Below are 13,619 nucleotides of genomic sequence, written 5' to 3'. Positions count from 1 at the left end.
TGAATCTTTGTGCATGTTTATTTTCATTCCAGGACCACTGGCCTGTGGAGAAGGCCTGGCTGACTGCCCTAAGTTGGGTTCTCTGGCAGCAGATGCTGAGATAGATTTGGGGGTACTACAAGGTAGTTATTAGGGGTTGCCATCTGTGATAGGAAGGGGGAGAGAGGAGGACTGGGCAGAGCGAGGATTAGAGCTGTAATACAGCCCCACGCCCCTTGGCCAGCCCAGAGAGTGCTCTGGAGTGAGTGGTGCCCATCAGAGTCCTTCTGCTCCCAGTACGCTAGGTCATCGGGTGGGGCTGCCCTGGGACAGGGGTCACCTCGGCACAGTGGCCCACAGGTGCTGGCAGCTAGCAGCTTTCTGCTGATTTGACCCCCCTTCCTGGGCCGCCAGTCCGTCCTTAATGGGGATGCAGGCGGTGTCTCCATAGCTCCCATACTCCCTGTATCCAGGTGACCGCCGTGGCCTCTCACTGCCTGCTTCACAAAACCTCTCCTGTTGCCTGCTTCTGCATCTCCCTTGCCCATTCCTTGATGGAGGTCCTCATCTTTTCTCTTACCAAAATCGCTTCACAAGTGTTCTCCCTAACCCTCGCTGTCTTCTGCTGCCAGTGCTCCGGAGAGATCTGGAAAAGTGCACAGATGCAGCCACCTCGCACCCTGGCTGTAATGCTTCTCCAGAGGCTCGCAGTGAGCTTCGTGATGGAGTTCGGACGCCTCCGCCGGGATGGCAGTGCGTGCCTTGTCCGCCTTCCATCTCCAGCCTTATCTGCCCCTTCCACCCCCAGCTCCTGTTCCTCCTTGCGCAGCCCGTTTGGCCGTCTCCCGTGTTCCTTGGCTTTTGCTCCAGATGCTGCCTGTGCTGGGAAATCTACCTGCAGTCTTCCAGAAGCCCTTCTCAACTGCTGCCCAGAAGGCACCCCAGAGTGCCCCATCTTGCTCATCCTCCTCCTGTCCGGACTCTTTTGTTAAGGAAGATTATACCCCTTCTGTTTGTGAAGCTCGGAGATGAAGGTGAAACATTTTTACCTTCCTATAAAAATTAACCCTTTAAGAAAAATCTGAAGGTAGTGAGCATGATTAGCATAATGTTTGTTCTAAAAGTACTTCTTTGGGGGCACCTGGGTGGTTCAGTCGGTTGAGCATCCAGACTTTTGATTTTGGCTGGGGTCCTGATCTCAGGGTCATGGGATCGAGCCCCGCCCATGGGGAGTCTGCTGGAGATTCTCTCTCTCTCTCTCTCCCTCTACCCCTCCGCCCCTTCCCCCACCCACATGTGCTCGCGCTCTCTAAATAAGTAAATAAAATCTTTAAAAAAGGAAAAGTACTTCACTTTTCTTCATTCACTTAAAAATTTTTTTAAATAGATATACTCGTATGTAATTTAATGAATAAGAGCACAGGTTTGTGTCCATCACAGTGGAATCCATGGCCTATACTCCAACACTTGTGGGGAATTTACTTTCCCTGTATAAACTGACTTTCCCCATCCATCTGTGCCATGGGGACTGTAGAGTATCCTTCACACGGGGTTATGACAACCAACTGAGAAAATGCATCATATGCCCTTAGCACAGTCCCTCAAACAGCAGTGCTCAGTAGAGACAAACACTGCCTGTTACGTGGTGGATACTGGATGTAGTGCCATACTTGAGATCCTATGTCTCTGGAGACACATTGTCCCCAGCGAAGGGCACCGCTCTCCTTCAGGTTTCTGATGGCTTGGGCATTCAGAGTAGGTGAGAAGTTCTCCTTGCTTTCCACCCCATCATAGGAACGTCTTGACTTGATCTTCTAGACCAGGGCTATCCTATAGGAATATGAGCCACATACATAATTTAAAACTTTCCAGAAGCCACATTAAAGTAAAAAGCAATAGGTGAAATTAATGTCAGTGTATCTTATATAACTTAAAACATCCAAAACATCATCTCAACGTATATTTGATGTAAAAGTTATTAATGAGATATTTTACATTCATTTTTTGCCATACTTTTTCGTACAAAGTCTTTGACAGCTAATGCATATTTGCCACTTAGTACATCCCAATTTAGACACTAAATTTTCATTGTAAATATTTAGATTTCTTTTTTTTATTATGTTGGTCACCATACAGTACATCATTAGTTTTTGATGTACATTTCCTCAATTAACATTGAAAATGTAGATTTGCGCACCCAGCGTGGTTTCAAATGTACTTAAAATGTTTTTCAGTAACAGAATTGAGTATCAGTTTTTAAATTGAAATGAATTAAAATGAAATTAAGTGGAAAATTTAGGTCCTTGCATTATTCCAGCCACATTTCAAGTGCTCTGTCTGCATGTGCCAAGTGGCTACCATCTTGGATGCTGAAGCTCCAGAGCATATTGCAGGGGTTTCAGTCTTCTGCTTGCTTTTCTTAGCTAGACTTTTTTCAAATTCAATTATAGAAGAAGCTCATTACCTAAAATGGATAAAAATGGTGTCATGAAGGGGTTTTTTTGTTTCTAATTAGAGGAGTTTGGTGAGCCACTCACCTTCTGCTTCCCTCAACCCCCACCCTCCCCTCCACCTCCAGAAGTCCTGAAACACCTCAGCCTACCCGTGGAGCTCCATGGAACAATTAACAAAGGGTAGGCATCTTAGCACTGAGCAAACTGCTGACCACACGTTCAGAATCTTAGAATCTTGGAGCTCAGAGGGGTCTGAGCATATATGTGGGTCCACGCCGCCCCCTTGCAATGCAGAAATACTTATTATATATTTCTTGGCAGGGGGAAGGGAAGGACTCAGCCTCTGCTAAACACCTGAGAACAGATGGATTTCTTCATTGTATTTTGACTTTCGTGGCTCTCTGTGTCCTGATCTCATCTCCCTAACTAGGTTGGGTGCAAGGACTGCCTTTTACAGCACCACAGCGCCCACACAAAGCAAGACAATCAATAAATTCTTAACTGAAGGCCTGACTGACTGCAGGAATTCAAGGTCACTTGAAATATCAGGGTCGCGGCATTGCACAACTCCAAAGAACACCATTCAGATTGTTTTCTGTGGTTGTGCAAGTAGCAGCCTTGTAAAAGTTTGCAAGGTTTAGACTGGGTTCTCTTTTCCAACGGAGAAAAACTTTCAAGACATTTTATATTGGAACAAGATAATCCCCTCCCTTATCCTCTGACACGAAGCAACTACACAAGTAAATGTTCTCAACTTCCTTAGGAATATATGTTAATCAGGGACCAGGTGTGGACGCGTATGTGTGTGTGTAAGGTATGCTGGTAGAGCTGCTGCGCGTTAGGGACACTTTAACCATTTTAACCTCGTCTTCAAGAGGCCACTGTGTTTATATCTTTTGGAATTTCCCGTGAATGGAATCTTTCTCCAATTTGAAAGGTGCCTTAGAGCTCTTGATTTTGTAAAGGACCGCAGAGCGTGACGCATAGGAACCAAGGACATGCACCTAAGTCACCAAATGAGCAGAAGGACTGTTGGTGGGTGCATGGTTTTTATCTTCATGATGTTGACAAAAGGCAGAAGAGAGGGGAGGGAGTGGAGAGGTTCTCTTAAGAAAACCCTATGGGCGCCTGGGTGGCTCAGTCGTTAAGCGTCTGCCTTCGGCTCAGGTCATGATCCCAGGGTCCTGGGATCGAGCCCCGCATCGGGCTCCCTGCTCCGCGGGAAGCCTGCTTCTCCCTCTCTTACTCCTCCGCTTGTGTTCCCTCTCTTGCTGTGTCTCTTTCTGTCAAATAAATAAATAAAATCTTTAAAAAAAAAAAAAAAAAAAAAGAAAACCCTATGTTCGCTTTTGTGTTTTTCAAACTGACAGGTGTTTGTTTTTCCTCCTGTCTACCCAGGAAACCAAGTGCTGCCTCCTGGAGCCTCTCTTGGACATGGGCTCACACCAGAGGCAGCGAAGGACCTTGGCCTTCCTGCTGGAATTGCCGTAGCAGCTTCACTTATTGATGCCCACGCGGGAGGCCTAGGTAACCGCTCACTCTGGGTCCGTGAGCAACACCGGGTTCAAGTGGAATAGTCCTCAGAACCAAACACGCTCCTTTCCTGTTTTTAAAGCAGGGATCAAGGGCTGGTGGTTCAAGATATAGAAACAAAAAGCCCTTTTACAATTAGGCATTTGGATAGAATTATAGAACTTTTTATCAAATGTGGACTTTAATTTTATTAATTTCTCCATACAGAATAACAGGGGAAGAAATGATCTGAATCAATATCTGGACGGTTCTTTGGTTTACTGAAAATTTGAAAAAGATATGTTAACTTCCAGCTAGCATGTATGGTGGTGGTGTATTTACTTTTATGTTTTTTTCTGAAGGTACTCCAAAACCCTGACGAGACTAATTGATTTATTTTCATAATTTTGGCTTCTATCCTATATCCAGTTACTTTGAGTGTAGTCTTGATTTCATCTCCTAAATAACTCTCACATCTGGCATTCAAATGTCTTCATTATTTCAAAGACCATTGAACACTAACTGTGTCCTAGAGGTGGTGCTTGGGGGCACTGAATTTAAAACCAAAGCAAAAACCAAGGTATCTCTTCCATGAATTTTAATAGGCGGACAGTGAGACAAGGTTACAGTCAAGTGTGATGACTCTCTTCTCCTCTATATCCTTAGTGCTGTCTCTTTCTTTCTTTCTTTCTTTCTTTCTTTCTTTCTTTCTTTCTTTCTTTCCTTTCTTTCTTTTCTTTCTTTCTTTTTCTTTCTTTCTCTCTTTCTTTCCTTCCTTCCTTCCTTCCTTCCTTCCTTTTTTTTGGGGGGGGGATTTCAGATTCTCAATATCTCTTACTTCCACTATAGCCATATTTTTTTTCCTAGCCCTTCTTTCTAACAATCTTTTTGTCGTTAATTATGGTTAAGACTTCATACGATCAATGTAGTTGGTCATGACCATTGGATTTTTCAGAATAGATTTGACTGAAGTAGAAAACATCAGAGTGCATGTCACATAGTAAGAGTAAACACTGTTTTTATGGAACATACGTTTATATTTTGTGTGTAGTGCATGTGCATACTGGCCCATGATGAAAATGAATTTACTATGGATCATAGTCAAAGAAACTTTGAAATGTATCCTGTTCCATACTTTGTGTCAGAGGTTAGAGGTGTCATTCAGATACTTATACTGACTTGTGCTCCCAGAATTCAGTTTGTGTAAACACATGTGTATTTCTATTCCCAGACTGATGATCAGTCCTCTACTTCTCTCTCTAGCTAACTTCTACTCTAACTTGAAGATTCGTGGCAGACGCTTTGTTCTCTGCATAGCCTTCCATGGAGCACTCAGATTTATTGTAAAAATCTCTAAGCTGTACTTCTTTCAACACTTTTATCTACCCCTAGTGGAGAAATGATCTACATTGGGTTGTAATGACTGATTTATCTGCTTGTCTTTTCTAATGGACTTTGAGCTCCTTGAGGGCATTATATTATTAATCTTGTCTCACCTGTGCCGAGCCCTGGATCAGGTTCCTATGGGTCCTTGATAAATTATTAAATGAATACAGTCACATTAAGGCAAGAATAAGGTGAAATGGCCTTCACCTGGAGAGTGGAAGTTCATGGTTCCTTAAGCAACAGGATAATAAGCAGTATCTGGTTCTTCTACATAGTTCACGGACTTCCAGAGCAGGGTAGTGTGCTCATCAGTCTACGAATGTGTCTGACTTGTTCATCTTTATGTGTTCAGGATCTAACACAATGCCTGAGAAGTTGTAAACAGCCAGTAACACATGTGGGTTGGTTGACTGGTAGATAATACTGAGTTATAGGCAAGGGTGTTTCTCTCCCTTTTCAATGTGAGCAGTGTGTGCTTTTGATTAGAATGGCATAATTTTGGTTTCAGAGAGCAGGCACAGAAAGAACTTGTGGTCTAGATAGATAGGGTGTTTTCCTGTCCTCTCATAATCCTGACATCCTGTACCATGTTTGATGCCAGGGAATCTTTCTCCATCATGCTTTTTCAATGCTTACGCTTTTTCAATTTGTTTCACCCATCCACCTCCACCCAGGTGCCGAGCACTGGGCTTGGACCACTGCACACTGAAAGACGGGCTGTACCTGCGGGGGCTCCTGGTTCAGTTTCCCAGACCTCCCGAAGGGACAAACCAGAGCACCCTTTTTCACTTCTGGCGAGCGCTTGCTGTGCCCTATACGGCACCTGCTATGTGTAGATACTCAGAAAGTGTTGGTTGAATTGTACTGGGAGGAATACAGGCTATTACAGGACCCCACCCCCGCCTTTTCCTAAATCAGAGATGTTCAGTGATAGGAATTTTACCCCCCGAAGCTTTGGCTGAGGCTTTTTATTCTTTTTAATGCTCATCAGTTAATGAGTTTCCCTTGTATTTTCCACAAGGAAGTTCTTTATGTGGAAAGGTAGAATAAGGGCTTTGGATTCTTTAAGGGCTAAGCGTAGGGGCCGGTGGTGTCTGGGAAGGCACAGGAAGGGGCTTCTCCAGCAACTGAGAGACAGTCAAGATGGTAACTTTGACCAAGTTTTATCCTTTGTGTACTTTCTGATACTTCCTCCTCTCCCCTTTCAGCCAATTCAGGGTTAAGGTATCTGGGAAGGAGAGGAGGCCTGGAACAGAGCCTTCCTCTTGCTTCTCACCCTGCCTGTGCCCTCCGCAACCCCGAAGGTCTTGGAAAGATCATCCACCATCCAGCCGCATAGTCACTAAAGATATGTACCGAGTGCTTGCAATCCTGCCAGTTACTGGTCTAGGCACTGAGGGGTTATGGCAGTGAACAGAGCCGACAAAGCCCCACTCCTTCTGGAGAGAAAATTCTGGTGGTTCTTTCCTGGCTTGCATGTTCGTTGCTTTATAATACTGGTTGGAGACAACTGTTGTTGTGATGTTATAAATAAGGGCTCTGAACATGGAGTCTGAAGATCTGGATGTAAATTCTTACTCTCTCCACCTGTGTACATTGGGCCAAATATCCTACCTCTTCGCTCCTGTGTTTCCTCTTCTGCAGTAAGAGAGAGCAATGCCGCCGCCCACCCCTCCCCGCGCCGGGTTGTTAAGAGAGCCGATGATGTGAGTAGGTAAAGCAGCCAACGTAGTAGCTGGCCTATGGTAGGCACGTTATTATGAGGCATCTCTCTTTGGTTTTCTCACTCTGGAATCACAATGCCTGACGCAAAGAGCTTTTACATTGGAAGTTCTCTGAGTTACTATTGTAGTAAGAAGTGTACTAGGAGAGCTGTCTTCTTTTTGGATAAGCAGTTGGAGAAGAACCTCAGGCTTCTGGACTCTGTCTGCCTTCCCCGAATGTGCCCTAATTCTCCTTGCTGGGCACTTGGTGACAGAATGCAGGATTCACTGCTTTAGATTCTATATAGGTGGAGGTCAGAAGCAATCTCAAGAAATGGGTAGATGAAATCCATGCTAAGAAGTTGCTGAATGTCAGGTTAAGAACCCAGCTTTGGAGGTCAGAATTGGAGGCCATGCAAGCCTCTTGCAAACAGGCCTTGACAGTTATGGCCCCTTCAAGTGCTGACCTAGCATGACCTACCCTGGACCCTACATTCTGACTGATAGGAGGGGTCAGCACTCTGCTTTGGAGAAATCTCCCTGGGCTCTCATTCTCAAGGGAGCCTGGGACAGGAGGATAAAGATCAAAGAGGCAAGTAAAATTAACCCATGCTTTTTCCAGTTCTGGAAAAAGAGGAGGAAGGACTTTGTGGGAATAAAAATCAAAGATTAAAGAACATTTTGTTCTTAAGGTGCTGGTTAGTAAGTTCTCCAACAGACAGCCAGAAGATAGGAGTAGCTTTGTTTGCTCTTTGTGGGGCTGGTTCTGGCCAGAGCTCCTGCTGCTGCTATTTTTCTAGCTTATAAAAATAGTATTAACTTTGTTCCAGGTCTGTTCTTGGCTCCAGCACCCCAACTGTCCTGAAAGGCAATAACAACCCGATTTCTGTCTCAGGTTCCCTTCTCTCGGTTGTTCTAAATTTATCAAACTCCTGATTATCCCTCAAATCTTGACTCCAGTGCCACCTCCTCTGGGAGCCTTCCCTGACTCCCTCGAGCTGACTTAAGCAATCCTTCCTCTGTTCCTGTGTATCTTGGACTCGCTTCCCGTTTACTCTACATGTCACCAGTCTTGCATGTGCATCATGGTCTCATTTATTAGTTGTCAGCTCTTTGAGAGAAAGTACTGTGTCATTTCATCCTTCTATCCCGGCAGCCTGCACAGGGCTTTGCACGTGGAAGACCCTTAACACATGCATGTTTAGTGACTGAGTGAATGAAAGGAATGAGTGCATCCCCTCCATGAGGGACGGATGCTACAACTGAGAGAGGCAATTATCCCTACACAGTAGCTGTGCCTGGCTCGGTTCTTCATGAAGCAAAAGAGTTGGGTTTGGGCACTCCCTGATCCACTCCTGGATGTCTGGAAATGGGTGTCCTTTGTGTCCCATCATGTTAGCAGGTGTTGGCTAAGAGCAAACTTTGTGCCTAGGTTTAGCATTGCTCTTTCCTTCCAGATACTGGATTCTTTGCCAAGTGTTGAATTAGTATAAATTGTTTATCTGAGTTGCAGAGTCAAACCAAAAGGAGGATATTTGAATTCCTCCCTCTCTCCTTCCCTCCCTCCCTTTCTTCCATTCTTGATTTTTCTCAATAGCAGAAGAATTGGTTTAACCAGTATGATAAAAAGAGCTTCTGGTCCATGCCCTCCTATAGCAAAATATAGTTTATTCCAGTGAGCAGTAAAATTTGTCAGCTACCTATCTTGCCACAATCAGTGGTCTAGAAGCAGTGCTGATTCTCAGCACAACTTTATACATCCTATTATTTTGTTCCCATTTATCAAATGAAACAATGAGGCTCACAAAGATTACCTGACTTGCCCAAAGCCACACAGTTAGTAAGTGGTAAATCATTTAAATCCATGCCTTCTGATTCCAGAGCTCACATCCTAATTACTGTGCTATATGGAATGGCATATCTATTAAAATGGGATCCAGTCTACTCTTGAATTTGACTCTTAAAAATATTTTAGCAAGTAACAAATAGTAACAAAAGGATTTCAGTAAATATCTATTGATGACCAATTACTAGTTGTTGGGAGTATCAGGTGAATATGAGAGAGAATTGGACTTCTGGGAATTTCTGGTCTAGTAGAGAAAATAAACGTTCAATAAGCAATGACAATTATATGTGCCAAGTTGGAGAGCTTCAGAAAAATATAGAATATGCCCCAAATTGGGACTTGAAGAATTATAAAAGGATCTCTAGAGGACGTGGTGTCTGGTGATGTAAGCACAACATTTCTTGCCCCATTATGGTTTCTTGGTAAAGCAGAACTTACTTACTCTTTGTAACTTTTTAGCTTCAGTTAGGCTTTATTCTTTCTTTTTTTTTTTTTTTAAGATTTTATTTATTTATTTGACAGAGAGAGACACAGTGAGAGAGGGAATACAAGCAGGGGGAGTGGGAGAGGGAGAAGCAGACTCCCCGCTGAGCAGGGAGCCCGATGCGGGGCTCGATCCCAGAACCCTGGGATCATGATCTGAGCCGAAGGCAGATGCTTAATGACTGAGCCACCCAGGTGCCCCCCAGTTAGGCTTTATTCTTAATAATCATACCAGCAATGACCACATCAGCATCATTAATAAAAACAAGCATTAGAACCACTACTCTTATTGGCACCTCTGCTATTATGACCATTCTTCCTTGCTCTCTCTTGCCAAGTGCTCTGCCTGACCCTTTATCTGCTTTATCTCTTGTCCCTCACAAGAATCCTACTCCGTAGAGGTTATTTCCTGTCTTATACATGAAGAAATTGAAGGCCAGAAGCAGAATACTTCCGTAATCACATAATTCGTGTCATGGCAACATCTGAGCTTGCGTTTGACTCCAAAGCTCACCTTCTGTTTCTCTAGACCAGTGGTTCTCAACCAGGGCTGATTTTAACCCCACCCGCACCCTAGGGGCACTGGGCCGTGTCTGGAGAGAGTCTTCGGTTGTCAGACTGGTGTGTGGTGGGTGGAGGCCAGGGATGCTACCAAACATCGTACAGCACTCAGGCCTGGCCCACAGCAAAGAATGACCCAGCCTTTAACGTCAGTAGGGCTGAAGATGAGGGGCCTGCTATAGACCCAAATGCCCTCACTGGTAATATTTCTCTGCACCAGTTTATTTCTGTGGAAGCCAAAAAGCAGCCCAAAATAAGAGTTTTGCTAATAGATTAGTACTTTATCAACATGTATTTTGTGTAGTTAACTCTTAGGTGAACATAGCTGGGAGGTAAGAACACAAAAGTGAGAGCGAAGAGTGGAGGGACAAGAGGATTCCTCCCCCATCTGTCTCACTGAGGCAGGCCTCACCAGACCTCCCGTCCTCCTGTCTGCACATCACGTACCTTCTGCCCCCTTGCCTTTTTTCCTCCTGCTGTTTGCTCTGTTTGGGGTGGCCTCTCCTCGTCACCTGGACAGCCCTACTCAGGTGTCAGCACTCAGTCTAAATGTGACTTCCCCCAAAGTTGACCCCGCTCTTAGAAAAAAGTGAATCCCTCCCCGTCTGCAACACTTTGCCTCTACTTCAGTGTTCCCCCTCCCAAATCATGCTCACCTTTGTATGCCCATCATCCAGCGTAGAACCCAGAGTCTGTCCTCAGTAAATCAGTGAGTTGATTAACATAATAACCATGAGAGGATTTTGAAAGATCAAAAACAAAGATTGCTAAATGTGAGTGGGGGAGCCTTTAAAAACCCATAGATTCCTAGGCCCTACCCCGCTACCCATAGATTCCGAGCCTGACCATCAGGTGGGACCTGGGAAGTGGGTTATGCAGCGGAAGGGTCCTTGGGTGCCCAGAGGGGTCAGCCTGCGGGACGAGTTGGCACTGGGCACACAGGGTCAGCAGCAGGAGTGACGTGCAACTGCCAAGTAGACAAATCAGACCAAACCAGAGCCGTGTGGAGGAGCCAGGCCCGGGCTCAGGCCAGGAGCTAGGCAGGAGGGAGCATACCCAATGGGAAAGGGAAGGTGGATCCAGAGAGGCAGGCGGTCTGTAAGAAATGGAGGGGAAAGACGAGCAGATAAAGCCATGCTGGGGAATCGGGAAGGAGAACCGCGGTGTCCGTGCCTGAGCAGATAGAGCAAGGGCAGCTCCGGGAGTTCCTGGATGTGACTCAGAGAGGGGGAGCAGGAATTTGGTAATGTGAGTTCCGAGTTTATTGTTTTAAGTTGAGGTTTGGGTTAATGAGAACCACTGCTGCCTGGGACCTTAGCAGCTGCAGGAGCCCTAGTGAGGGGCGGAGGGGGAGCTTTGGGTTTCCTGTCCCCAGGCCCCAAGGCTCTCTTGGAGTGCTGGGTTTCTCTGGACTGGGAAGCACTGGCCTCAGCTGGGAGATCAGTCTTTTTTGTCTGTGATCAGAAAGTGGGGAGGACGGTGGGGCCTCGGGGCCATGGCCAGCTCTCCCTGTCCCACCCCCCTTGTGCCCCTGCTCAGAAACGGTAACTTCTTCTGTGTGATATACCCGCTGCTGTGGATCATGAGTGGTCATAGGCTTCGAACTGAAAGGTTACTTAGAGATTTTCTATCTCAGATTTTTCACTTTGCAGATGAGAAAACCGAGGCCCAGAAAACCGGTGAGTCATCCAAGGTCAGTCCGGCAAGTTACTGTCAGAGTTGAAGTTAGGAACTGGGCCTCCTCATTCATCTGTCAGTGCCTCTTCCCCTGTTAGGCTGCACTGTCTCCAAATTAGGAAAAGGGAATGATTCCACGTGTCGGGGGCTCTTACTAGACCAGGAGAAGAATGGGGTATGCACACGGTTTGTGTGCATACATACACAGACAATTGTACATGCGTCACATGTATACGTACATGCTTGTGTATATGTGTGTGTGTGTGTGTGTGTACATCCACGCGCACACGTGTGTGTGTATTGTGGTACGTGTGTGTAGATGTTACTCCATTTTACACATTCTGTCCCACTGAATGCCACAGTCAGTATTATGGTGGGCTGTTAAATAAGTAAACCCGTTGTTCTCAGCCGCGTATGAACAAGCTGCTTTGTTTGGCTGTCACAACCTGCCCTAAGTCTCCATCAAAAGCTGGTAATAATAAAAACACCTGGTATTCAGTTTCCTTGTGACGAGCTCAAAGTAGTTATTTTTATTTCACCTACCACTTAATAAACACCTACTCTGTGCCAAGTGTTGGGCTTGCCACTTTAACAGCACCATCGGCTCCCAGCCTCACTGTGAGCTACCCCTGTTTTCTGATTTTAGCGTAAGGAAATCAAAGTGCAATAACTTCCTCCAGGGGACATTTTAATAAATGATGAAGTTGGGTTCTAGGTCCAAGGCTTTCTGACTCGGGGGCCTATGAGCTTTGTCCTGCCCGCCCTGGCGTCCTTATGGTAGCCTGTGCTTACAGCGACATGGATATCTGTAACAAAAGATAGAGCTTCTGTGTAACATTCGGCCGGGCAGGTGTGTTTCTAGATCCATTCTGTGGTTGAGAAAGTTGAGGCCCAGAATGGGGACGTGACTTAGTAATGAATACTTAAAGCAGCACAGGTTTCCAGGACTATCAGCCGTGGGGAATAAGACCAGGCTTACTAGACCGGCCTTGCCATTTTTTGACTGCATCCTTGGGAGATCAGTAATATAAAAGAGGGTGTTAATTTTGTTAACTTTGTTGATTAATGTCAAAATCAATCTCATCTGTGGGGTAACTTGCCATTTTGAAACCACCACCTGGTATTTTTGCCTCCTTTACTCATTGAGCAAATGGTCATCCTGGAAGTGAAGGGATTTGCCTAAGGTTACAGGATCAGAGACTCAGCCCTGATCTGTGGGTTTCTTCCTGTGACTTCACATTGGCTTTGGTGCAGCCTTTGCATCAAACAAGGGAGCAAGTACTACTTAGTAAATGGAGCAGAATGTCTTGACCCAACAAGAGTGCCTATGCCCAGAGCCCCCAACTGTAAGCAAATCTCTACCAGCTCATTATCTGGTTGTCAGAAATTTCCATTTGTTCTCTCATGTATTAATAGATGACTGAAAAGATGAGTTGCTGTTTTCCTTTGCTGAGCTTGGGAACAAAACAACACACACAAGAGCCCAGCCCCAGGTTCGGACACTGCCAACCACCTGTTAGGAGGACATCCCATTCTGAGTTCTAAGGTAGAAGACCGCTGGAACAGTGTTTGTTTGGGGGCCCAGCGTCTAATACTGCACTTGCGTCACTGGTGACAAGAGTAGGCTTACCCCAAAGGCCCACTGTTTTTCATGGCACAGGAACTGAACACCTGGCGCTTCACGTCCATATAACATTTCGGAGCGCCAGTGTTTACTTTAGGGCTTGCACATCAGCAGCTGTTGGTGGGAAAATGCTCATCTCCAGCTAGCACCCCTCAGTGGCAGCCTCCCATCTGAGCTGCTGCTTGCTTCCTTATCATGGGCCCACAGGCCTGGCTACTTTCCTCCTTCCAGTTTTCTCTTGGCCATGCATTCATAGAAGTCAGTATAAAGAGTAAAGAGAAATAATTTTTGATTTCCCCACACTGGGGATCTTGAGGATTGCCTCATGGCACCCCGCGGCCAGTGTAGATGTCTGGAAAAACTAAGAAGGAAACTTCCTTGAAATATAGAAAAAT

General features: G+C 45.5%; 1 protein-coding gene across 15 annotated transcripts in view; it reads left to right on the top strand.

The window, feature by feature from the left end:
* FGGY (FGGY carbohydrate kinase domain containing) overlaps positions 1-13,619 on the top strand; it is a 427,695-nt gene that overhangs the window by 182,072 nt on the left and 232,004 nt on the right. For 14 of the 15 annotated variants that reach the window (XR_004302223.1, XM_032427727.1, XM_032427768.1 and 11 more), the window contains one exon: positions 3,831-3,959. The exons of the other annotated variant lie outside the window; for it this stretch is intronic. Coding sequence is in view for 13 of the 14 variants with exons in the window: in XM_032427727.1 (XP_032283618.1) it covers positions 3,831-3,959 (129 nt within the window). In the remaining variant the exon portion in view is untranslated. The remainder of the gene's footprint in view (positions 1-3,830; positions 3,960-13,619) is intronic. 15 annotated transcript variants of the gene reach the window in all.

The sequence above is a fragment of the Phoca vitulina genome, unplaced genomic scaffold (assembly GCF_004348235.1).
Source record: "Phoca vitulina isolate PV1807 unplaced genomic scaffold, GSC_HSeal_1.0 scaffold2, whole genome shotgun sequence".
Classification (NCBI taxonomy): domain Eukaryota; kingdom Metazoa; phylum Chordata; class Mammalia; order Carnivora; family Phocidae; genus Phoca; species Phoca vitulina.
The sequence above is the reverse complement of the archived record's forward strand: the minus strand, read 5'-3'. Positions and strand labels throughout refer to the sequence as shown.